General features: G+C 47.5%; 2 protein-coding genes and 1 non-coding gene across 5 annotated transcripts; 2 read left to right on the forward strand and 1 right to left on the reverse strand.

Moving 5' to 3' along the window:
• Positions 1-1104: 1104 nt before the first annotated feature.
• Positions 1105-14643, forward strand: HES7 (hes family bHLH transcription factor 7). 2 transcript variants are annotated; one of them, XM_072977133.2, is made up of 4 exons: positions 1105-1271; positions 4798-4893; positions 6225-6312; positions 8310-14643. In XM_072977133.2, the coding sequence occupies exons 1-4, from the start codon at positions 1230-1232 to the stop codon at positions 8711-8713; spliced, it is 630 nt and encodes a 209-aa protein (XP_072833234.1). In that variant the 5' UTR covers positions 1105-1229; the 3' UTR covers positions 8714-14643. The 2 variants fall into 2 exon arrangements, with proteins under 2 accessions (XP_072833234.1, XP_078234347.1); XM_078378221.1 differs by lacking the exon at positions 1105-1271 and having other exon boundaries at positions 2982-4893.
• LOC110088258 (uncharacterized) lies at positions 13719-21704 on the reverse strand. 2 transcript variants are annotated; one of them, XR_012080320.2, is made up of 3 exons: positions 19298-21704; positions 15580-17172; positions 13719-14052 (listed from the first exon to the last, which is right to left on the reverse strand). XR_012080320.2 is itself a non-coding variant. In XM_072977134.2 (2 exons), exon 2 carries the CDS (start codon positions 17169-17171, stop codon positions 15807-15809), a length of 1365 nt encoding a protein of 454 aa, XP_072833235.2. In that variant the 5' UTR covers position 17172; positions 19298-21704; the 3' UTR covers positions 13719-15806. The 2 variants fall into 2 exon arrangements, 1 of the variants encoding a protein (XP_072833235.2); XM_072977134.2 differs by having other exon boundaries at positions 13719-17172.
• TRNAQ-CUG (transfer RNA glutamine (anticodon CUG)) lies at positions 19797-19868 on the forward strand. Its single transcript has one exon. It is a non-coding gene; the product is annotated as a tRNA-Gln (tRNA).
• Positions 21705-22989: the final 1285 nt, after the last annotated feature.

Consider the following 22989-nt stretch of genomic DNA (forward strand, 5'->3'; position numbering starts at 1 on the left):
ATATTTCCTGCCTTCTGACAAAATAGGATGCAGTTCAGGAAATTTACACCAAATGAAAAATGGTCAAGTTTTTAAGGCACCAGAGGACTCCCCCCACCTCTGAGGATGCTGAACATTTGACGTGCATGATAGGAAGAAATCTAAAGGGCATCATCTTTTCCCACACATGGAGATGCAGTAATAAGAAAAGTGTCTGTGGTGCAAATATTAAAGCCGAGCTTTGAAATGTTACTTTTTGGGAATGATTTTCCCAAAGTCCCCCAGACAGTGGCCATTTCCCCTGTTTTTTTTCTGGCGTACATAGTCCAAGAAAGTAACTTTTTCAAGGGAGAGAACCCCTGCAAAGAAAAGAAACTGCCAGCCCTCCTACCACAATGCCCACGTTCTCATACACACCTGTTGTGTCATTTCAGAAATAAAGCCTTTTACTTTGCCTTATGGCGTCACGAGTGACAGAACGGAATCTAAACAGAGCATCGATGTTTAATCGCAACAAATACGGCTGCTTTGGGGCAAATGTTCAGCTCTAGCTGCCAAATAAATCAACATGATGTCTACCCTTTTGAAGAGAAATCAACACCCCTCCCAAGTTTTAAAAACTTTATTTGCAAAATCCACCAGACATGACTGGGCAGGGACCCAACCCAGCTTCTGCCCTGTTCAGAAGCTGTTTTTTTCCCCTCTTAAAATAAAATAACTTATTTATCTACTTGTTTTTGTTATTATAACCACAGGTCCATCATATCACAGAATCAAAACCAAATTGCAACGAGAAATTATATAGTATTTACCAATACTAGGGGAGTGAAATTCTAAGACAAAGGGGAGTGAAATTCTAAAATTCTAAAACGCAGGAAAAAATCCTCTAACCATAAACAAGGAGAGGCAGGTAGAACCGAAACAAACAGGAGAGGCGAATGGCTGGCCTATGAAAAGTGCATTTGTGGAGTGCAAAAATGATGATTTTTATTGATCTATGGCGGGTGCCTTTGTGAAATGCAACGTGCTGGTGTGGGGCATACACGGGGCAGTGCCAGCCTCCGCGGGTGGGGTTCGCCCTTGGCACCTTCGGCCGGAGGAAGAGATGAAAGGCGCTCGGGGGTGGGGTTTGGGGGGGCGGGCTCCTCTTCGGGCCCCTCCTCGGGGGAGGGGAAAAGAGGCGGGGGGAGGAAGAGAGGCGCCAGGCCAGAAGGGGGCAAGCGGAGCCGCGTGGGGCTTCGGCGGAGGCGATGGTGACCACGGAGGCGGCGGAGCCCGGAGAGATGCGAAAGGTACCGGCGCGCATCTCTGGGGGAGCAGGAAAGATGGGGCGCCTGGAGGGGGGGCGGATGAGAGAGATGGGGGGAAGCAGGGAGGAGGCAGGCGAGAGAAGCGGTCCCAGCGTCTCGAAGGGGCCACCCCTGGAGGGGCTACCAAGTCGGAGTGGGCAAATGCCCCCCCGCTCTTCAGATGCCAGCGGGACTAAAAGCCACCGACGATCCGCGCGCATCGTCTGCCCAGCCCGACTTGTTAGCCATGAAGCCCCCCCCCCAGGAGATTCTCGGTGGGGTGGGTTGTTTTTTCCTGAAACGGACTTGGAAAGTTTTTTTTGGGGGGGGGGCTTCAACTCCCGACTCTAGGGGAATCTGGGCATTGTAGTTCTGGAAAACCAGGATTTCCTCCGGCTTTGGGAAGAGGTTGAGATGGGAGAAGAGGCGCTGGAGATGGTGTTTTTTTTGGGAGGGGGATGATGAAAGGAGGACCCCTTCTGTCGCCAGCGCTTCCCACTAGGAAACACCACCCAAAGCCGGTGGGGCAACAGCGATCCCCGGGTAGGGTGCCTTCCGTAGGTTCAGCGCAAGGCTGGGATCGCGCGCCTCAGGCGCAATCTCTTAACCCCCCCCAACCCCCCCCCCCAAAAAAAAACGTCCTTCTCTTCTTCTCGGGAACTTGGTTCAGGGGACCCTCGTTGTCCGATAAACGTCACTTCAGATCTTAAAAGTGCAGATCTTAAACCTGCGCCCAAAGTCTCGGATTTTGAATAATATTTATTGGGGAGGGGGCGTCATTCGTCGGTCATCCACGCGGGCGCACAAACGCTGGCGAGCGCGCGCGCGCCCCGGACTACAACTCCCATCACCCCCGGGCAGCTGACGGTGGGTGATGAGGGGTGTAGTCTATCTCCCCGGGAGGGGTGCCCGGCAAGAGTCGAGGACCCCGCGTGTCTGCCTGCGCGCACGTGCGCACCTACCTACACGGGGGTTCCCCTCTGGCCCGTCCGGTGCCCCCGCCGCACGGATGCGTGTGGATCCTCCGAAATGTGGGAAAGAAAGAAGAAGGACGAGGTTGATGTTTTCTCTGGACTTGGGAGCCTCAATCCCACACCCAGGGGCACAAAACCCCTCGAGAAGGTGGTCTCTCCCCAAGGAAATCGGAGGCGATAGCCCAAGATGGTCTGGCCGGGGTGGGAGAGGGAGGTTGAGGATGATGAGGGGTCGGCTGTGAAATCGTAGGCAAAAGTCAGCCCTCGCCGGGGCCGTCTCAAGAGACTTTGCTGCCTGAGGCGCAGCAGCGAACGGCGCCCCCTCCCGGCAAGAGGCAAAAATCAAGAGGAAAAAAAGTGGTACTGTTAGAAATCCAGCAGCCATTCAATCCGCATCTCAGTCTTTTCAAATTTTTCGGCGGGGGGGGGGAGAGGGGGGGATCTGTGTGTTGAGGCGGCAAAAGCGGGATGGCGCTGAGCCGAGGAAAGTCACATTTGTCGTGATTCTCTTACGTTAGGATTCTTCTGGGGGGGGGGGAGGAATCAGTATATTTTCACATTTTATTCCCCTCTCCTCACCCTGTAATTCTTCAAAGGCCTCTTTGAGTTGCAGAAAGGTAAGTTTCCAGAATGCTGACTTCACGAGAGCGGGGGTTTACACCCTAGCTTTTTTTTTTCCTGGTCCCTTGCTTTTGATTCAGTTCCCATTTATTTGTGGAAAGAGCTTTTCTTTCCCCGCACTGCAGGGGTCCAGCAAATTGGGAGGGGGGCAGGAGGGAGTGTTCCCCTAAGCCTGACTCTGGTAGCAGGAGTTACTTTTGGAAAGAAAATGCACCAGCAAGATAAACTCCACCCAAAAGTCTTTCTTTCTTTCTTTCTTTCTTTCTTTCTTTCTTTCTTTCTTTCTTTCTTTCTTTCTTTCTTTCTTTCTTTCTTTCTTTCTTTCTTTCTTTCTTTCTTTCTTTCTTTCTTTCTTTCTTTCTTTCTCTCTCTCTCTCTCTCTCTCTCTCTCTCTCTCTCTCTCTCTCTCTCTCTCTCTCTCTCTCTAACTTTTTCCTTAGAAAAAGATTGAAGGCGTCAGGACATCATTGAAGGCGAATTATTTTAGAAGTTGAGTCTGTACTTCCAGATTTAAAAACTGGACATTAAACCACGTGGTATTTGTACAAAATCAAAAAACAAGGCTAGCCAAAACATATCATGGAGCATTAAAACTGGAAAAATGCTTTGAAGTTTTTTAAAAAAGAAAAACAACCCAACCCCCCAGAGCTCCGAGTGTCCTTTGCTCAGATAAACTCCAGGCGGCCAATGGAAAGTGGTCCCCCCCCCCGTGCTTCTCAATCTTGATCCCATCAAGTGTTTTGGACTTCCACTCCCAGAATCCCTTGCCATTGCTCAGGCTTCTGGGATCTGAAGTATCCAGAGGGTCAAAGGTGGGGAAGTGGGCTGTGCAGGGCTGAACCCTAAGTCCAGGATCTATGCCACGATTGTCTATGCCGGTAGAAGTGCAACAGCCTAAATTATACCAGCAAATTGCTGCTACAGTTAACAAATCACCTGACGTGTTCCTGGTCATGCACTAAGTCACACAACTGAATACGAATAGCGACTTGTTAATTAGCAGCAATTTGCCTCTCTGCTTTCAGCCACTGCAGTTCTGTGGGCATAAATAACAACAGCCTTCGGGCCAAATAGACTGTAAATGCATTGATCCGTAACAGGGAAAAATAGGGTCAGAATGGAATGCGTGTTTGTCTTTAGATAGATAGATAGATAGATAGATAGATAGATAGATAGATAGATAGATAGATAGATAGATAGATAGATAGATAGATAGATAGATAGATAGATAGATAGATAGATAGATAGATAGATTATGAAAAGAGACGGGCACGAATCGGTTTGTCCCAGTTCGTAAAAGTGGCATGACAGATGTTGCTGCTCCCCTTCCCCACCTCCTCAGCCAATCAGCCCCTCACCATGCCCAGCTTGTTTGCTTTTCCCACCTCCTTGGCTTATCTCCCAGTCACGAGCAAGAGCACAGATTTCTCCGCTCCGCCTTTTTGTCCGAGTGGCAGATCAGCCGAGAGAGGGCGGGGCAGAGCAGGCTGAGCTCTTGCCGGGACTGGAAGATCCATTGAGGAGGAGCAAGAAGCGGGCGCACTGGACCCGGTGAGTCACTGACCGAGCCAGAGAAGGCGAGAATCAGTACCTGTGCGGCCCCCTTGACAAACTGGGACAAACTGGGACCAATTTGTTTGTGCCCATCTCTAGTGATGAACTATATCTATTAAACTTCGGGTTTGCACTGTCTATGCCTATTGATATGCAGCTCTTTTTAAATAGCCATGGTGGGAAAATGTTGACTATCCAGATGTTTTTGACTCCAACTCCCAGAATCCCCATCTAGCCTGGTCACTGGGAGTTGTAGCCCAGCCAGAAATAAATGTTCCCATGCTCTGATGTGTATGCATATGTACACCAAGCTATGCATCCTCGCCGGAGTAGCTGCCTACCCCATCCAGGGGTCAACCCCTGCTTGTGTGTCTATCCAGATGCTGAAGCCCCTGGTGGAGAAGCGTCGCCGCGACCGCATCAATAGAAGCCTGGAGGAGTTGCGCCTGCTCCTCCTTCAAAGGACCCACTGCCAGGTCAGTGAGTGGGGCCCCCTGTAGCTCGCCGTTTCTCCCATAACCCCGGGACTAACCCATCCACAGCAAATCGGTGACAGGACTTCCCACTAAGAACGTCGTCACTCCCCTTCTCGATCCTGTCAGATTGCAGCCTGAATTAACATGGTGGCACATTCTAGGATCGATGAGCTTGAACCCCCTACATCCGTGGTCCCCAACCTTAGGCCTCCAGATGTTCTTGGACTACGCCTCCCAGAAGCCTTCACCACCATCTCTGCTGGCCAGGATTTCTGGGAGTTGAAGTCCAAGAACATCTGGAGGCCCAAGGTTGGGGACCACTGCCCTACATGGTATTGAACTCCCCTACAGGTGCATTGAAGTGGATGGTGCGCTCATGTCCTTTAACTGCCAGCAGGTGGAGCTATCGCTCTACATGACTCTGCTCTAAAGGAATTCCTTCAATGACATTCTCAACTGGTATTCTTAAAATGCCTTGGACACTGGATCAGATATTCTCTATTCTTAGTCCTGTCTTGTCCAACCTTTGGCAGATATTATCCACGGATGAGCTCACCACTCGGCACTAACTGGTGACACAGATAGGTTCGCAGACTGGGGTGGGCGGCCGGGAAACCTCACCCAGTTCCAAAATTGACTCAAATCCCAAGAGTGACTGGGGGATGATTAAATGATGCCTCCACGTGGACCAAACAGTGATCATAATGCAGGTGTAGGCTTCTGAGTCACACAGAACCCATCCTCAGTCTAGATATAAAGGAGGGGAGGAGGAGGGGAGGGGTGTTAGCTAGATTTTTCTCAAAATGCTCCGAGACCTTCAGCAGGACCTAAAATGAATGCCGCAGAGGTTCTGCCCTCTCTCTGCCCCTCATTTCTAAGCTCAAGGAGGTGGAGATTCCATTCCTGCTGCTGGGGACATGGTGGACGTCAACCACAGCACCCTTCACCCTGCTTAAGTCTGATCCTTGTGTTGGAGTCATCCTCTTATCCGAATCGGCACAAGCGGCGGCTTCACTGTGCACCCGCCTGCCAAAGCCCAGCCAAGCTTCACTGGACCCTCGTCCTTCAAAGCCAAGCCAAAGTCTTGTTTTGGACAAACCCCAGGGTTCTGACTACACTAGCTGGTGCCTTCTGGGTATTGTAGTCCTTTCCCAAAGCTGTTCTGCCCCAACCGCCCAGCAAACGGGGGCTTCGAGAGATCCCGCTCAGGGCCCACCGTCCACTGCCAGCTAGTACAACTGCCAGGCTTCCCCGTGCTTTGCAACCATCGCCCTGTCCCTTCCCTGCAAAATCTTTTCTTCAGCCACCTTCTTGGGCCTCTTGTTTTACAGACCCTGAAGAATCCCAAAGTGGAGAAAGCTGAGATTCTGGAGGCTGCTGTAGGATATCTGCGGGAGATGAATGCTGCTAAACCCCAGGGTACAGCGGGCCTGTGTGGGAGGGGTGGGGTGATGGGGTGGTGGGGGTGGGGGGTGCAGGAGTGGGGCGCTCAGGGTGGGGTGTCCAGACCTAAGCGGGTCAGGCCACGAGCCAAGGAGGGTCTCCTGGCTGAGAAGGTAAAAAAGGATCGAAAAAAGCAACCACCAAAGAGAGAACGTCGATCTGGTACTGCGTTGATGCTCAGCCAGTAGGATGATGACTCAACTTCTTTGGGAGAAAGCCATGGAGGTCGATTGTTCTTCTCAAGGGATGGGGGGGCGGGGGGGAGTATTGTTTCTTTGAAAATGTACGGGCATTTCCTATCATGATGAGGTGGTTCTGAGGACAAGAATACATGGCCCTCGGATGTATCCTTCTTAGATTCAACGCTCGGAACAGTGGCTTGTTTCTCCTGCGATTTGTATTTATTTATTTATATTTTATGGAGGGGTTGTTTCAACTTCTATACCATCCCATAGGGCTAGAGCACTCTCTGGCCGGTTTACGAGAGAATTCTGCACAGAACGTTTTGCTCCGTAATGAACAGGGACCCCCCTTTTAACAACCTCGTTAGGCGGGAAGGCAGTGTTTATCTAAGGTCCCCAGCCAGCATAGATTCCAGGCTCCACTGCTGTTGTTGAGTTTGTGGACTACGGCACCCAGAATTCCTCAGGCGGCCCATATACCGGATAAATTGTGGGTGATGTAGTCCACGGAATGGCACAGAAGACCGGAGCCCTAACCTGGGGGGGGCAGGGCAACCGGGGTTGTTGACCTAAGGCGTCGAAATTTAGAGGGTGCCCAAATTTGCTGCTAGAAGGGTGTGAACTTGCCCGTTGGCCTTTGTGGCTAGGAAAGGGTGGAGCCCACACTCACCTGCCCACCGGGGGGGCACATATCCAGCCGCACTTCCCTCAAGCAGAAGGGAGCACAACACAAAGTAAATGTACTGCTGGTCCTACATGGCCGTGGGACACTCCGCCGGTCATTTCTCCACCTTCTCCCTTAGCCTATGCCCAGCTACATGACCTACCTTTGTGGAAAAACAACTTATGCCTAAGACAGTTCCAAAAGCCATACCGGAGGACCCCATATATTTGTGGCAGATCCATTCCACCATCTACCGTGAATGCCCGAAACCCTACATACAACATACGAGGGAGGCAGGAGAAAGGTCACAAGGGGACGGGGCGAAGGCCACAAGACCCACCTCCTTTTATGTTGTGAATAGGGTTGCAGTCAACTGTGGATAACTGAAACCCGGACACTGCAGATCATAGAATTGTGAAATTGGAAGGGGTCTCGAAGGCCATCAAGTCCAACCCCCTGCTCAAGGCAGGAATCCAAATCAAAAGCATGACTTTGTTTTAAGCTTCTCTTGAATGCTTCCAGTGTTGGAGCGCTCACTACCTGTCAAGGCCATGACATCCATTGTCGTACTGCTCTAACAGTTAGGAAGATTTTTCCTGATATTCAGCCGAAATCTGGCTTCCTGTAACTTGAGTTCAGGGTCCTGCTGGACTTTCAGGCACTGAAGGGTCTCCTGACTCAACCTTGTCTTCTCCATTCAGGTGTACCTTCTCCATTGCCCACTGTTTTTAGAGGAGAAAATAATTCAGTTCCCGCAAACTGCCTCTGGTCAAGCTGCTTAATTCCAACCTGCTGCCCTTCAAATGTGTTGGACAACAATTCCAATCCTCCCCAGCCAGCTGAGCCAATGACAGTGCCTGCTGAGACTTGGAGTCCTCTCCCGGAACAGTGGTGGCCAACCTTGACTTCTCCAGATGTTCTCGGACTACAGACGCCTTCACGAGGCTGCCCAGGATTTCTGGGAGCTGCAGTCCCAAGAACATCTGGAGACCCCAGGATGGGAACCACCAGATTCTGGGGAGGAAGGCTCCTTTATAGGCTGGGGGCACCGTGGAGACGGGTTGGCTTTTCATGGTGTTTGAATGACCAGCCTTCTCCCCGACTCTCCAATTTTGTTCCTCCTGCAGGAGCCGAGATCGCCGAAGCCAGGACGTCGCAAACCTGCTACATGATGGGCTTTCGGGAGTGCCTCCTGGGCCTGGCGGCCTTCATCCAGCAAGCTCACCCATCCGTCCAAAGCCACCTGCTGGATACGTTGCATCTCTACCTCACCTCCAAGCCGGAACCTCAGGTCCAAGACTGGAGCTACCCAGGTTTCTCTCCGAGTCCTTCCTGGGAGGGGTCGTCCCCCAGAACTCCTGAAGCCTTCTGCTCTCCCCAGAAGAAACTGGAGGAACCCTTACGGAGCCCGGATTCCCCTTCCTCTAGCACGGGACAACTCGGGAGCCAGCAGAGAGACACCCACCAGAGCGCCGGTTCGACCAAAAGGATGCCCCCACCACCAGCTTTTTTCTGGCGGCCCTGGCCCTAGGCTCGAGGGCGTAAACACTCTTTCCTCACCTCCGCCCAAACTTTTTGTACATAAATAATAACCACCCTTTTTTTTAAAGCCACGCTGGGATTACAGACAGGGGACTTTACAATGTATATTATAAGAATGTACCCTCTCCCCCCCCTCCTTATCTCAAGTCTAGCACTCTTCTTTCTGAGAAAGATAGATGAGCCAAAATCCGGTTCAGCAAATTATGCCAGTTTAAAAGTGATGAGGTCACTGGGTAGGAGCAGATTGTCAGTCGTAGGTAAAAGAGTTCCTGCTTTGATTTTGGAGCTCACCCAACTTGCGCACAATAAGACTGATAGTGGGCGACTTGAGCACATGTCATGCCATCCCTGGGATTAAAGCAGGCAGTCTTTAATTACTGTCCATCTCCCCTGCTGATCATATCACCACTCTTAGGCAGGCATAATTTACTCATCAGGGGTTTTGCCAGCATTTCTTAGGGACTAGTAACTTGAGCCTCCGCCCCAGTGATTCAGTAGTACCTAACTCTAGTGGTGGGTATTTCTGCTTGCTATTTTTTTAAAAAGTTAGGTTAAGCCCCCTTCCCCTGCAATATAGAAGCCATGCTTTTTAAATCTGCATTTTGGACTCCAGAGAGGTCTTTACAGGTAAGTAAAGGATTGCTTATTGCCTGTTTATTTCTTGACTGAGATTCTGGGCCTATTTGCAACAACTGCACAGTATGGAGAAATCAAGAGACTGCGGCTTCTCCCAGCACCCCCATGCTATGCAATGGGGAAATGCTGGAGTCATAAGAGGTTGGCAGTCTGTAGGATGGGAGACAAAGGAGAATTATCACATTTAATCCTGGTAAGCAAGTAACCCTTTTTTTTGGTTGGGGGGGGGGTTCCTGTATAGATAAATCCCTCCCTACCCCACCCCACCCCAGTAAACCTTACTTCTATGAATGTGCTTTTATTGGGACACTGAAGGCAACATCCTAACAGACTCTGCTATAAACTCTATAAAGGACCTGTCATGCTAAAATAAATCTGTTAGTTTTAAAGGTTCGACTTGGCTCTTTGTTATATCGCTAAAGCAGAATGGGGCCCTTCGGTGCATTATTCCAGTTAATGGGCAGAGCTGATTTGATCAGTATTTCTCCAACCATTACCCCCACAACATTCCCCCATCTTGCTTAGTAGGTTGACTTCTTCTATGACCGCTGGCGCTTTTTCCTTCATTCCTGGAAGCACGGTTCACTTCTCATTTCAGAGAAATGAGTTTAGCGCTATGACACTTCTCACTGAAGTCCGTGTCCATGGTCAGAGTCTTCTGGTCAGAAGCTTTCAGTTAGAGCTCAGATCAACACAAAGTTACATGGAAAGAAAATTTCCAGTGAGAGATTTAAAAAAAAATTTTTTAGGAGATTTCCTAAAGGCAAATGGTTTTCTTACAGAGAAGCGAAGCTGATTTTAAAAGGGAAGCCAAATGCTAGTCCTGATAAATCCTGTTTACCCTTACAACTAAGTAAAAGAAAAGAGGGCAGAACTTTAACTATATCTGAAACATCTCTTAACATGGCTAGAAATCTTGATTTCCGTATATTAGCAAATATATCATATTTCCTATAGAATAAAGTATGCTTTGGGATGTGTAAAAGATTGACAGTGTGCTTGAATATCTGACTATTTTCAAATGTATATTTTTCATTGATGAATTATATTTGCTTGAGGCAAAATGTAACTATCCTGTTTTTAACTACTAAAACAGGATGTTTACATTTTGGTTCATACAAATATATTATGACTGTATATATTTTAGGAAAGCAAATAAATCTGTCTACCTCTGTTTCTTTTAAATAGTTTAATTTCTCTGTTTCTTCTGTCCAGACTTTCAGATATTATTATTATTATTATTAAATTTTGTATGTTTTGGTTGTTTGTTTAAGCAGTGCCGGTAGATGGTATCCTTTCTGAAGTCTTTATGTAGGATCCTTAAAAGTTAATCATGCTTTAGTCACATAGAAATCAATGGGAGCTTAAGCATAATTTTAATTCCATTGATTCCCATGGGGCTAACATGTCATTAGCATAGCCTGGATCTGACCCTAGGCATACTGACACCTAATAAACAGAATCCATTGAAAACCTGTGTAAGTCGTCATTTCTTGCGAAACTGAATTTTCCCCATTTTTAAAAAAAGGTTTTAAAAAGCTTACGCCTCAAAGGTACAGTCCATACCAAAAAAACCCCCAAGGGTGTGTGCGCAAACTTTTGAGTTCCACTGCGATAGACAGCACTAAATGCAGGGGAAGATGGGCTGGGTTGGAGAAACAGGAGAGCCCAAGACGTGGCATTGTCAGGAGTGTAAGGTCGCCACATTACACAGAGCAACACATCTTGGGAGGGAGGGAGGGATGAAAGAAAGGAAGGAAGAAAGGAAGGAAGGAAGGAAGGAAGGAAGGAAGGAAGGAAGGAAGGAAGGAAGGAAGGAAGGAAGGAAGGAAGGAAGGAAGGAACAGGGGATGGATGGAAGGAAGGAAGACAGAAAGAAAGGAAGGAAGGAGGGCAGAAAGGAAGGAAGGAAGGAAGGAAGGAAGGAAGGAAGGAAGGAAGGAAGGAAGAAAGAAAGAAAGAAAGAAAGAAAGAAAGAAAGAAAGAAAGAAAGAAAGAAAGAAAGACATCAAAATTTGGACTTATGGCAAACCCCTTTCAGGGTTTTCTGGGCAGAGAAGAGTCAGAAGCCATTTTCCCTTCCCTTCTTCCGGGGGTGCCCAGGGAAAACGGTGCAGCTGGCCCAAGGCCCCCCAGGCTGGCTCTTCTGAGATGCCTGTTGGGGAATTAAACTCTCCACTCCTGGCTCTGCAGCGAGATTCCTAAACCACTGAAAAGCAAAGAATAATTGTTCATTCCGGAAAGACAAGCCCCAGATGCATTCCAGAGAGCCGACCAGGATCTCACATCAGGGAGATGCCGTCTAGAGGCGGTGAGAGTTGTACTCTAACAACGTTTGGTGCACTAACCAGCTAAGAAAATTGGGGTTGAGGTCCAATTGTGAGCATAACAAAAAGAACTGAAATATTTCCAGTGCAATCTCTCCAGAGAGTATATAAATTTTCTTCCCCTGGCGCTAGATTCTGCCCTGTATTAAAATTCCACAGCATTTCAGATCTTCAGCAGAGGCCCTGTTAAATCGTCCCCCCCCCCCCAAGTCCTGAGAAGCCAGACTGGTGAGTACATGAACCGGGGCTTTCTCGGTAGTGGTGCTTCACCTGTGGAACTCCCTCCCCAAGGAAGTTAGGCTGGTTCCCTCCCTGTTGAACTTCCAGTGGACAGCTAAAATTAAGACTAGCAAACATGGTCTTTAGCTCTTAAGAACTGGTTTTAAAACGGACTCATCACATTGTTTTTTTTCCTCTGTTTAAAAAATGTGTTTCTGTATGTTACTGTATACCCCTGATGGACAAAAAAAAATGAGAGAAATAAATATTTTCAGTAAAAAAATTAAAAGGTACATTTGTCTGTCACTTCTCTTCTCTGTACATTTGTTATTGCTTGGGAGGGAGGGCTGTTTATCTTCAGTACCATCTGCCAGATTTACATCGCACAGGTTTATACCGTTTCCCCGAAAATAAGACCTAACCTGAAAATAAGCCCTTGTAGGATTTTTCAGGATGCTCGTCATATAAGCCCTACCCCCAAAATAAGCCCCAGTGAAGAGAAACCCCCACTTTCCAACCTGGTGCAGTAACCAGAAGAAGGCATGATTATTTCAATAAATGTAGACTGTTGCACCTGGAAAAAAATTTAAAACATCCCCTGAAAATAAGCCCTAATGTGTTTTTTGGAGCAAAAATTAATATAAGACCCTGTCTTATTTTCGGGTAGACACATTATTTCAGAATATTTCAACCTAAGAACTGCTTTAGTCCTTATCTGTATGAGAAACAACAAGCCAAAAGGGCATAAAAATAAACCACAGGGTCGGAGGAAAACAAACACACTGTACTGTCTTTCTTACCGCCCCATGGTAGCAGGACTTAGGGTTGTTCACCAGAGGAGTGCATATATAGAAGAGATGCTCAGAAATATTTCTCTAGACCCAAGAATTCAAATTATGGATGCCAGCTGTTGATCATATGACATCAGGAACACTTGCAAGATGCCGTGGGATCTACGAGATGAGAATCCGAACTCGGGAAGTTAATTTTCGACCATGTTGTCTGGAGAATTCTTGTAACAGTAGTCTAAAACAACGGACATTTCTAAGCTCTACTTAGAACGGTTTAAAAGAGAACTAGATAAACTCATGGGAAAGGCAGACTGATCAGCGACTGCAAGGTAGGACAGCTAAGTGGAACCTCCTGGTACAGGAGCAGTATATCTTAGAATATACAAGGCTGGTTTTTCAGTCTGTGAGCACCCCCGCAGTGATTTCCAGCCACCAAAATGTGTTTGGTTTTTTTTAAATCCTTAATACGTATTTAAACCGACTTTTAAAAGTCAAGAATATCTTAAAAGAGATGAACTTACATCTCCCTTGTGGTTTGGCACAGCAACTACTGGATATTTTGTAAATGACACGCCCAGAGATACTATGTCTGTCCATCACACTATTCAAAATATATTTAAAGTAAGATAAAATATTATAAATTCTATTTTGCAACACACGGAGCTACAGTTTTCGTGTCTGACTGTTCTGTACACTGTAGGCGTAAAAGTGTGCAAATGTTTATGGAAAAATGGAATTGAAGATGAAATTAAATAGGTGAGTCATCTGAATTCCTAAGATTATTGGTGCTACATGACTGGGATATGCTATGGCCATCGTTAGACATTTCCAAGATTGCCAAAATACATGGGTATGGAAGTACGGTGCAATGCAGCACAAACTTAAGAGAAGGACCAAGTTGCACAAACTTTCCACCCATCCCACCAAAATCTCAGTATATGTGGTAGCAACAGCGATAATAGTTCTCCCTTGATCTGGCACAGGAATTCACCTGACCCTACCAGAGGGGGAGAGAAAAAGGTAGAATAACATCTTTATTAAACCACTAAAACGTCCAAAACAGATAAGTTTTCTAGTCCCGCAGGACTCCGGGCACTGTAGAGCAGGTATTTCTGGGTGCAAACAAATCCGAAAATCATCCTGGCTAGATCCTGAGGCTAAAATAAAAATAAAGTCCCAAAATGGAAGTTACAAACCTCCAGAACTAGCCTCAAGTTTCATGTTTCATCTCAGGGGATGGCAGAATTCGTTGCCTTTACCTCTGTAGATAAGTCAGCCTTCTTTGTTACCTTGCATTGAGGTATACACAGTTTCTGGCCAGCTGGGAGCAGAAGCACGCAGAAACATGGCAATCTCTGTTAACAGAAACGTCAGAGGGTAAATTTGGTTCGCACATTTAAAATTCTCTTCCTTTGACAGTGAACCTCTCTCTACATAGATCAGTCCTTGTTACAAAGCGGTTTTTACACATTGGAACTTTACATTAAATTCATTTTCTTAATACGTTAAATTCTTAAATTCAGCTTAAATTCCGTTTGATATAAGGGGGGCAAAAAGACACAGTGAACACTATATGGGGTGAGGGAATGGAATATACAGCTTAATGATACCAAGGGCTGAATGAAGTGAGAAGCTCCAGCTCCCAAATTTGGGAAGGAGGAATTAAAAGCAGACAATCCGCATTGCCTTCAGATCTATCCATTCCCACACCTAATGGGATGATTTTCCTGTTTCTTAGTCGTGGACCTGGGGGCATAACGATTTCAAACTAGGTAGCCTTAACAATGCCAAAGACTTCTGGTTTCCATTTTGCATCTTAAGAATGGCAAGAACACCATAAATCAAGAACTACTTGCATAACATAGAGATCCAAAAGGAATTTAAAGGTTTGCATAAGGGCTGTTGTTCAGATCTACTTTCAGTCTAACAAGACTCTAGAAAATAAAGAGCTTTTCATCACACATTCCCACTTAAAAAGGGTGCATGATTTGCTCTTCCCCAGAGTGAGCAGTTTCAGACTCTTGAGAAGAGGGATCAAGTAGCATGCTTGTGATTCCCTCAAAAATCCCTCTCCTTTCTTTTAGATTACATTGGTGTTACACCACAGAAGCACAAATGGAGACACATACAGTAAGGCCCCATGTCTGTGGGGGATTGGTTCCAAGCTCCCCCCACACACACATGGATGCTGAAAACTGCAGATAATAGCAAATGCTACACATCGCATGATAAAAGAAAAAAAAATGCAGAATTTCTTTTTCGCCATGTATTACCAGAACTGGCCACAGAGGGAGCCAGAGACCATACTATGTTTTCTTCAACAACAATACGCATCATGGCCTCCTGCTCTCTCTAGTGGCCAGTTCTGGTAAACACATTGCGAAAATATGTATTTCAAGTTTGTTTTTTTAATATTTTCAGACTGTAGGAAGAAGCGCGGATACCAATCCCACAGATATAGGGGTCTTCTTGTATCCCCTCTTTTCCTCTTGGCCCCCATACACTTGAAAGTTCTAATTTTTGGTGGCTGAAGTCACACAACCATTTCTGAAAAGTCACCCTTTGGTCTGCATTGCAGGAAGCTCAATAATTCTGTTTACAAGCTTCCCAAAATCATATCTGGGAGTCAGGCCTCCTGATTTCCGATGCGGTAATGGCTGAAATCCAACTGGAGCAGGCCCGCTGAAGCACTGGGGAATCGGAGGCTCAATTTGGTAAGTGCCATTGATTCAATGGGCCTACTCGAGTGGGAACTTGGTACTGGATTTCTACCAACGTTCCCAGAGGCCAAGAAGGAGCCACCAAAATGCAACCTTACTCAGCAACGACCTAAGAAAAACTCTACAAAACGACTTCCTTTCTGGATTCATCACTGAACATACATTTCCCCAAAACTTTTTGATATCTCCATGTCACATTGTTGAGAGAACAGGTTCTTAGGGTGCCACCCTATACATGTCTGCTCAGAAGGACGTCCCGCTGAGTTCAGTGGGGTCAATTCCAAGTGATCAGGAAGAAGACAGAAGCTCTAATATGCCTCCGTTTTCAAGGCTTAAGTTGCCCATCTATTGTCCCCAGCACATCTGGATCAGGAAGATGACCGTCTCCATCAGAACATCCTTTCCTTTTCACTCATCATGCTGGTAATGTAGGCACAGAGCGCTTCCCGGACCCTCTCGGACCTGGCCGCCGGTTTAATGCGGACGTCGGGCCGCTGGAGGGGCTGTTCGAAAGTAGCAGCCAGCTGTTTAGCTTCTGCCTCCCATGTTTTTTCATAGGCCTCCCCTTTCTCCTCACAGATGTTGTGTAAGACACAGCAGGCCGAGATCAGGCGCGGGAGGTTTTCCACGGCACAGTCGTTACGGCCCGTCAGACATCGCCACCGGCCCTTCAGCCGGCTGAAGGCCTCCTCCAGAGGCTCCTGGCACCGGTTCAAAGTGGCGTTGAAGGCCTCCTTAGCGTCATCCAGATCCTCCGTGTAAGGGACCATCAGCCACGGAAGAAGAGGGTAAGCCGGTCCTCCCAAAATAACTCTAGGTACCGAGACCCCGTCGATCTCTATGGGGCCCAGCGCAAAGAGGGTCCCTTCCTGGCCTTTGGTGAACAAGGTGGACTTGTTGAAGATCTTGGCTTCGTGGGTTTTCCCTGGCCAGCCGGCGCTCAGGTGGGTGAACATGCCCCGGTGGTCCACCAGAGCCTGCAACGCCATGGAATAATATCCTTTGCTGTTGACGTATTCAGCGGCTTGGTGAGGGGGGCACAAGATGGGCATGTGGGTGGTGCCCACCACGCCTGCACAGTTGGGGAAGCCCATCGCCTCGAACCCGTGGACGATTTCCTCCAGGTTGCTGCCCACTGTGACGGTGGAGCGCATCAGCACTCTCTGGATGGCCCGGCAGACTTCCAGCACCACCGAGCCGGCCGTGGACCGACCCACGCCAAACTGGTTGCCCACGTCCCGGTAGCAGACGGAGGTGGCCAGCTTCCAGAGGGCGATGGCCACCCGCTTCTCCACGCTCAGAGGGATCCTCATCCGTGTCTTCTGGCGCTGCAAAGCCGGAGAGAGCCGGGCGCAGAGTTCCAAGAACGTGGCCTTGCGCATGCGGAAATTCTGCAGCCACTGGGCGTCGTCCCACGTCTCCAGCACCGTCCGATCCCACCACTCGGTGCTCCTCGGCCGGGCCCAGAAGCGCCTCTCCACCGAACGCAGGCGCCCGCCACGACGAAGGCCTGCGCTGGACGCCTGCCGGGCGAGTAAGGCCTCCTCCTCTTCCTCCTCCTCCTCCCCGTCGTCGTCTTCGGAGCCTTCTTCTTCTTCCTCGCAACCTCGCCGGCCCAGGGAGTGCAGAAAGGCCCACCGGCGGCGGGATGCGGCGGCTGCCGAGGCCTCCCCCGTGGCCCTCAGGTACTCCATCATCAGCGCGCCGGACTGAACCACGCACAAGATGGCCGCTTCTTTCTGCGTGCCCTCCATCCTGGAAAAGGAGGACAGGGGAAGGGGGGGGAAAGAGCGAGAAAGGGAGAATGAGGAGATTCAGCTGAGGAAAAGCCACGGAGATTTTTTGGGGGCAGCTCCCGAAGACCGAACGGGCAGGATAAAAAAGAGAACGGAAATGTTTCCTAGCAAAATTCATTCCAGGATGAGCAACCTTTTATAGAGCGAACGTGAAAAGCTGGATTATAGCTCAGTTGGGACACTTTTTTTAAAAAAAGCAAGTATGAAGGACTCAACAGCTAATGGGTGTTTGAACGCTTTTTTTCCAATTGCCTAGTTGTGCTCTGTTGCGTTTAAGTGTTTTGAATTGATTTTTTTTACTATTTTTCATATCATATTTGTTTCAATTTGCAAAATGTTTGTATACTTAATGTTTTTAGCTTTTACGTATTTTCCTTTTAACAATGTCAGCTGCCTCGGGTCCTTTTAAGGAGAAAGGTGGGGTAAAAAAAATATTTTGAATCTCTAAATAATAATAAATAAGCTGCTTTTTGACATCCCACTCGTTCAATAAAGGTATTACGGGCTATGCTTTCTAAGCGTTATTGATGGAACAAAATGAAACGTTTTGTCTAGCCGCCTAGAGCGGTCATATTGACCAGATAGGCGGGGTATAAAATAAATAAATAAACAAACAAACAAACCGCTGTATTTTTCAGAGGGGTTGCCGTCCGTGTGAGTCGGTGCTATGCCGATCGACGTGAAATGCAAAACAAAACAAAATAAAGAAGACAAATACATTGTGGCGCCTTAAAGATTAACCACTATTTTTAATGTGAGCATTTATAGAACACCTCTACTTTCATATCTGAAGGACTTGTATATCCCAAAAGCTCACATTAAAAAAAACAGAGGCTAAGTCTCTAAGGAGGCACAACAGCTGTATTTTCCTTTTTCACTTGAAAAATGGAAATGGATTGTCATCAGCACGAGGTATTTTGAAAAGTGGATCCTGTTTGGGCTGGGGGACCCCTTGCCCCACCCACAAAGAAAGGAGGGAAGGAGACAAAATTAAAACACTTTTAATTAAGCCATGCCCCCCAAGACACCACCCCGTGGAAGTGACAGGCGATAAGCCAACATAGCTGAGGCTGCTGGGAGTTGAAGTCCGACAGATCAAGAGGGTGTTAAGCAGGGGAAGACAGACGTCTAGTCCAGTGGTTCTCAAACTGAGGTCCCCAGATGTTTTGTGGACAGGATGGAACATCTGGGAGTGGCAGACCAAGAACATCTGGGGAGTCCAGTTTGAGAACCACTGGAATTCCAGACAAGAGGGAGCTTCCAGAATGGCCGTTTCCCTTTCTGCATCACAAACCTGCTCCCTTCTAAAGGCACAGGGCCTCCCCAAAACCTCTTCCCACCTCTGGTCCAGCAAAGCAACAGGTAGGGTCATAGCGCTCATCCTAGTTGTTTTAACTCCCCAATCTGTCACTGTTGTGTTTGGAATCGAAAAGCACACCCCTCTCTCCTTCTGGGATGAGCGGATCACCCTCCAATCCCTGGTTGGTTCTGCCCTCCCCTTGATGCCTTATCGCCTATATATGATCTCAGCCTTGCAACTTGGCTCACTTGCGCGAGCAACCCAGAACCCTCCTAGTGGTTTTTTTGTGTTTTTTTGTGGTTTTTTTTTTCTTTTGGCACCTTTGAACCCTGAATTCAGGCCACGCCAGCTGAAGCTTGGGGGGGTGTCTCTCTCAAGCATTGCTCCACTGAGGGACCCTCCCTCCCCCTTTGAGTCCTGCCCCTTGGGCTTGTTTGCATGGGGTTCTATTCTGCAAGACACCACACACACACACACACACACACACACAACCGCGCTGGCCTTCCTTACAGGAGTGCTGTGAGGTGCATTTCCCCTTTGGAGAATCCTCAGGGTCGTCCCATATTTTGTTGAAATTGCAAATTAAAAAAACCATCATCCTTTCTTCTCTTCCTCTTCTCGTTTCTGTCTTTGCAACCTGATTCCTCGCCCAAGTAAACAGCACCGTCTCCTCCCCTCAAATCCCCCCCCTTTTTTTTCTTTGTCTAGAAGAGATCCTGGCTCCCCCCCCCACTGCCCCCCCTTGCAAAAGTGGCATAGCATTTTCCATAGCAATGAAACAAACCTTTCGTTTCGTTTGGTTTTCTCCCTGGCAGCAGCCGCGGAGCTCGCCTTCCAAAAAAAAGGGGGGGGCTGGCAAATAAGGTGGTTGGATTTTAAAAGAAGCAAAATAATAATAATAATAATAATAATAATAATAAAATATAAAAAAAGAGAGGAGAGGGGGAAAATCTGAATTATTTGGGATTGGGAGGAAGGAGGAATAGCAGGATTCCCCTTCCCTTTAAAAAAAAAAAAGGAGGGGTGTAATGATGATGAATCCTTCCTCCTAACCCGCTGCGCGCACCCCGATCCCCTGCGCCAAAAGGGGATTTAAAGCGCGCACCTTTTTCTCCCCCTCCCCCCCCCCGCCTTTTTGTTCTCTGAATGGGGCCCCGGGCAGGCGGTGGGACGGGATATGCAAAACAGCCGCCCAGCGCGCCACGCCATTGGTTGTGCGGAGCTCCGCCTTTCGCTCTCTAAGAATCACAGAATAAATGGTGACGGAGCGGCAGAGCAAGAGAGGTTCCATGGTGTAATGGTTAGCACTCTGGACTCTGAATCCAGCGATCCGAGTTCAAATCTCGGTGGAACCTTCCCTTTTCCCCTCCCTAATTTGTTTTTAAAAAATCACTATCCTGCATTCTTGTGACATAAGGAATATATATATATGTGTATATGTATGTGTATGTGTATATGTGTATGTGTGTAGATAGATAGATAGATAGATAGATAGATAGATAGAAAGAAACTTGTAGAGGTCAAAGTGTTACCATCCATGTGCTATAAAGGTTGTGATGCCTGGGTGAGTCACATCCAATGGGTGGGAGACCAATTCTTCCCTTGCTTACACTTATGAAAGCTGATCTAAATTGCAGAATTACCTGGCAACCCAAAATAATCTTGATTCAGCTCATTTCCCCCACCCCCACCCCCCACGGGCCACTGAATCAGTGGAGATTTGATCCCCCAACTCCTCTGCAAATTCCATTGATTTCGGTGGGCCTACTCTAGTTGTGCCTTAATATATGGTAAGCAACAGGATTGTGGCTTTTGAAAACAAACTTTTATTTGAGTTCAAAGTTCTGACTCGCTTTCCATTTTTAACACCCTGGCCAGGGTTTGGAAGGAACCCTATAAAGATTAAATCCCTCTTGTTCTGGTTTAAATAAATATTAGGCTGCCGGTATTTATTGCTGTTATTAATTAACCATTAAATTAGCCCTTCCTCAAAACATTCCTTGTTTCCATTGTTAGGAAAGTAAAAAAATGTCCATAGCAAGGATTAGGTTTACTGCTTTGAGCACCTTGGAGTAAAAGAAAAGGGACATCATGTAGGTAATCAATCATTAAAGAAGTGACGGAAAACTAATAGCTTACTTGGAAGCTGAGTGTGATTTCAGAATCTTTTCAAGTAAATGGTAGTGTTTTTAAAAAGAAGGAAAATAGAATGGGGATAATTTTTTTAAAAAAAAAATTCTGTAGGCCACCCGAAAGAATGAACAAATGAACGAACAAACAAACGAATATATTCTAGATCAGAGTCAAAGACATCAGTTTGATGGCTGACTCTCTTTATTCAACTTTTTGATACCTTCTTTTAAAATTAAACATTTAAAGTGTAAAGTTCCTTATGAATAAAACACAGAAGCAGCAGCAATAATAAAGCTTAATGCAATAAGCTGTTATTGCTTTTGTTCCAGGCAAAGAAGAGGAACGATTTGTACCAGCGATGCGTGACGTCGTGTGGCTGTTGGACCGCATTTCCCAGCATCCCTTTCTATGAGTAATGCTGGCTAGGTCTGATGGGCATTGCAGTCCACCAACATCTGGAGGGCCCCCACTTTGCACCCCGGCTATTGTTGTGTGCCATCAAGACATGTCTGACCCTACAAATCAGTTCCCTCCAAAAGGCCTTCTCATCCACTGCCCAGCTGGAGTCTTGCAAATTGCAGTCTGTGGCTTCCTTTATTGAGTCAGTCTATCTTATATCTGGCTGTCCTCTTTCCCCCCTGCCTTCCAACTTTTCCCAGCACCCTCTGTTTACAGTAAAAAAATTTCTTTTGGCCGCTTCGGCTTTCCGAAAGCCTGGCACATGGCAGACAATTGCCTTCAACACTTACCGTATTTTTCTGTGTATAAGACTATACTTTTGTATGAAATCTTTAGACTAAAAATTGAAGGTCATCTTATACGCAGAAGTAAGCTGAGGAGAGAACAAAAATAAGTGGAGGGGAAAGCAGGGATCAAAGCAATCCTGCAGGGCTTTGATCCCTTTCCCCCTACACTTTCTAAGCCCCACTTAGATTTCTTAATTTTGGGTTAGAAAAGTGGGGGGGTGTCTTATACATGGGGATGTCTTATACACGGGAAAAATATGGGTAATTCCAATCAAGTGCTTGTCTCAACGAAGATTAGAAGTGAGAATGGGTTTGCCACCAGTCTCTCCTTGAGGGTTCTGGAAGACGTTTTGTACAGATCCCTTCTTTGGACCACAAAGCCGAGAACTCCACCCGGTCAGTAATATTTTTGGCCAGACTAGCTGGGGGATTCTGGGTGTCGTAGTCCGAAAGGATTCTTCCACACTCGGATCAGGAAACAGGTATGCCAGATGCGACCACGCCTGGGCCTTTCTGCTGATTCACCCTCGGCTCCTTTTATAACCCAGCTGATGAGCCTTCCCATTTCCTAAACGGGGCTGGGGTAACATGATAGGCTTTCTGTCTGGGGCAAATTGCAGGGAGGCATAATTAGGCGCATGCCACCTTTGTGCTCATTAGGAGCAGGTGGTGGGTGAGGAAATGCCAGGAGGACTTTCTTTTCACGTGGCCGTGTGGGTGGCGGGCCTGATCCTGCAGGGTGGAGGAGGAAATCAAGTGAGAGGCAATCTCTTCCAGTGTTGCTCTCAGATGGGATCCTGTTTACTCCAGGAAGAAAGGGTCCTTTTAAAAAGTCAAGTCTCCCTTTGCAAAGGCCACGAGGCCACCTGGCCTCTCGTAATCAGCTCCTCGATCTTCTTCCTTCCGGGGAGCACCTGGAAATAAGACAGGTGCGCAGAAAAATCAGCCTGGAGCAAACAGGCCATCCAGTGGCCTCCCATTCACAGTGACCCTTATGAACGAAGGACCTCCATCATGTCTTGTCCTCTGAGCAACCCTGCTGAGGATGTGGCTGTGGCTTCTTTATTGAGTCAATCCACTTCGTTATTGGGTCTTCCTCTTTTCCTCCTACCTTCAGTTTTTCCTGACATTATTGTCTTTTTCCAACAAGGCTTGCCTTCTTGTGTAGGACAAGCCTGTTTTGCTTCCAGATAAACTACACAGGCTTGATTTGCTGTAGGACCCCCTCATTCCGCTTTCTGGAAGTCCAGGGTATTCGCAACCCTCCTCCAGCCCTGTATTTCAAACAAATTTGGGTTTTTTTTCCCCCCTGTCCGTTTTCTTTCCTGTCCAGCTTTCACACCCATACACGGTGGCTGGAAAGACAAGACACTGGGGATGGTTTTGGTCTCCAGGGGAACCTCCTTCCACTTGGTGGTCTTTTCTAACGCCTTCACGGCCGCCCTTCCGAGACTCGGCCTTCTTCTGATTCCCGGCTTCGGTCTCCATTTGGACTGATGGACTGGATCCAAGCGTGCATCTTTAACGAGCGTGTCGCTCGCCCTTCGCACCCGGATCGCAAACAGCAGGAATCTCCACCGGGTTAAAAGTGCTTAAA

The sequence above is a fragment of the Pogona vitticeps genome, chromosome 6 (genome assembly GCF_051106095.1).
Source record: "Pogona vitticeps strain Pit_001003342236 chromosome 6, PviZW2.1, whole genome shotgun sequence".
NCBI lineage: Eukaryota > Metazoa > Chordata > Lepidosauria > Squamata > Agamidae > Pogona > Pogona vitticeps.

What these genes read in the sequence shown, in the direction of transcription:
- HES7 (XM_078378221.1), top strand. Translation starts at nt 4,705, where the DNA reads ATGTGTATGCATATGTACACCAAGCTATGCATCCTCGCCGGAGTAGCT. An exon ending in TTCAAAGGACCCACTGCCAG is followed by an intron (nt 4,894 to 6,224) that starts GTCAGTGAGTGG and finishes CTTGTTTTACAG; the next exon opens with ACCCTGAAGAATCCCAAAGT. An exon ending in GAATGCTGCTAAACCCCAGG is followed by an intron (nt 6,313 to 8,309) that starts GTACAGCGGGCC and finishes TTCCTCCTGCAG; the next exon opens with GAGCCGAGATCGCCGAAGCC.
- LOC110088258 (XM_072977134.2), bottom strand. Translation starts at nt 17,171, where the DNA reads ATGGAGGGCACGCAGAAAGAAGCGGCCATCTTGTGCGTGGTTCAGTCC.